At 39.0% G+C, this 1020-nt stretch overlaps 1 protein-coding gene across 1 annotated transcript; it reads left to right on the forward strand.

Moving 5' to 3' along the window:
- Positions 1-3: 3 nt before the first annotated feature.
- On the forward strand, positions 4-1014 carry LOC108525904 (zinc finger protein 28-like; the record flags this gene model as incomplete). The annotated part of the gene is made up of 1 exon (XM_017866682.1): positions 4-1014. A coding segment is annotated over one exon (1011 nt), but the record flags the coding sequence as incomplete, so codon positions are not given.
- Between the last annotated feature and the right edge of the window lie 6 nt (positions 1015-1020).

Below are 1020 nucleotides of genomic sequence, written 5' to 3' on the forward strand. Positions count from 1 at the left end.
CTTCATACTGGAGAGAAACCTTACAAATGTGAAGAATGCAATAAAGTTTTCAGTCGCAAATCACACCTTGAAAGACATAGGAGAATTCATACTGGAGAGAAACCATACAAATGTAAGGTTTGTGACAAGGCTTTTGCGTGTAATTCATACTTGGCAATACATAGTATAATTCACACTGGAGAGAAACCTTACAAGTGTAATGAATGTGGCAAGTTTTTTAATCAACGATCAACCCTTGCAGGACATCGTAGAGTTCATACTGGAGAGAAACCTTACAAATGTGAAGAATGTGACAAAGATTTCAGTCGCAAATCACACCTCGAAAGACATAGGAAGATTCATACTGGAGAGAAACCATATAAATGTAAGGTTTGTGACAAGGCTTTCCAAAGGGATTCACACCTGGCACAACATCAGAGAGTTCACACTGGAGAGAAACCTTACACATGTAATGAATGTGGCAAGGTTTTCAGTATAAAAGCAAACCTTGCATGTCACCATAAACGTCATACTGGAGAGAAACCTCATAAATGTTACAAATGTGAAGAATGTGAGAAAGTTTTCAGTCGCAAATCACACCTGGAAAGACATAGGAGGATTCATACTGGAGAGAAACCATACTATTGTAAGGTTTGTGACAAGGCTTTCTGGAGTGATTCACACCTGGCACAACATCAGAGAGTTCATACTGGAGAGAAACCTTACAAGTGTAATGAGTGTGGCAAGACCTTCCATCGGATATCATCCCTTGTAAGCCATCGTAGATATCATACTGGAGAGAAACCTTACAAGTGTAATGAGTGTGGCAAGACCTTCACTAGAAATTCAGGCCTTGTAATTCATAAGGCAATTCATACTGGAGAGAAACCTTACAAGTGTAATGAATGTGGCAAGGGTTTTAATCAACAAGGACATCTTGCACAACATCAGAGAGTTCATACTGGAAAGAAATTTTACAAGTGTAATGAGTGTGACAAGACCTTCAATCAGATGTCATTTCTTCTACACCGTCATAGACTG

This window comes from Rhinopithecus bieti, unplaced genomic scaffold, assembly GCF_001698545.2.
Source record: "Rhinopithecus bieti isolate Rb0 unplaced genomic scaffold, ASM169854v2 scaffold_33001, whole genome shotgun sequence".
Lineage (NCBI taxonomy): Eukaryota > Metazoa > Chordata > Mammalia > Primates > Cercopithecidae > Rhinopithecus > Rhinopithecus bieti.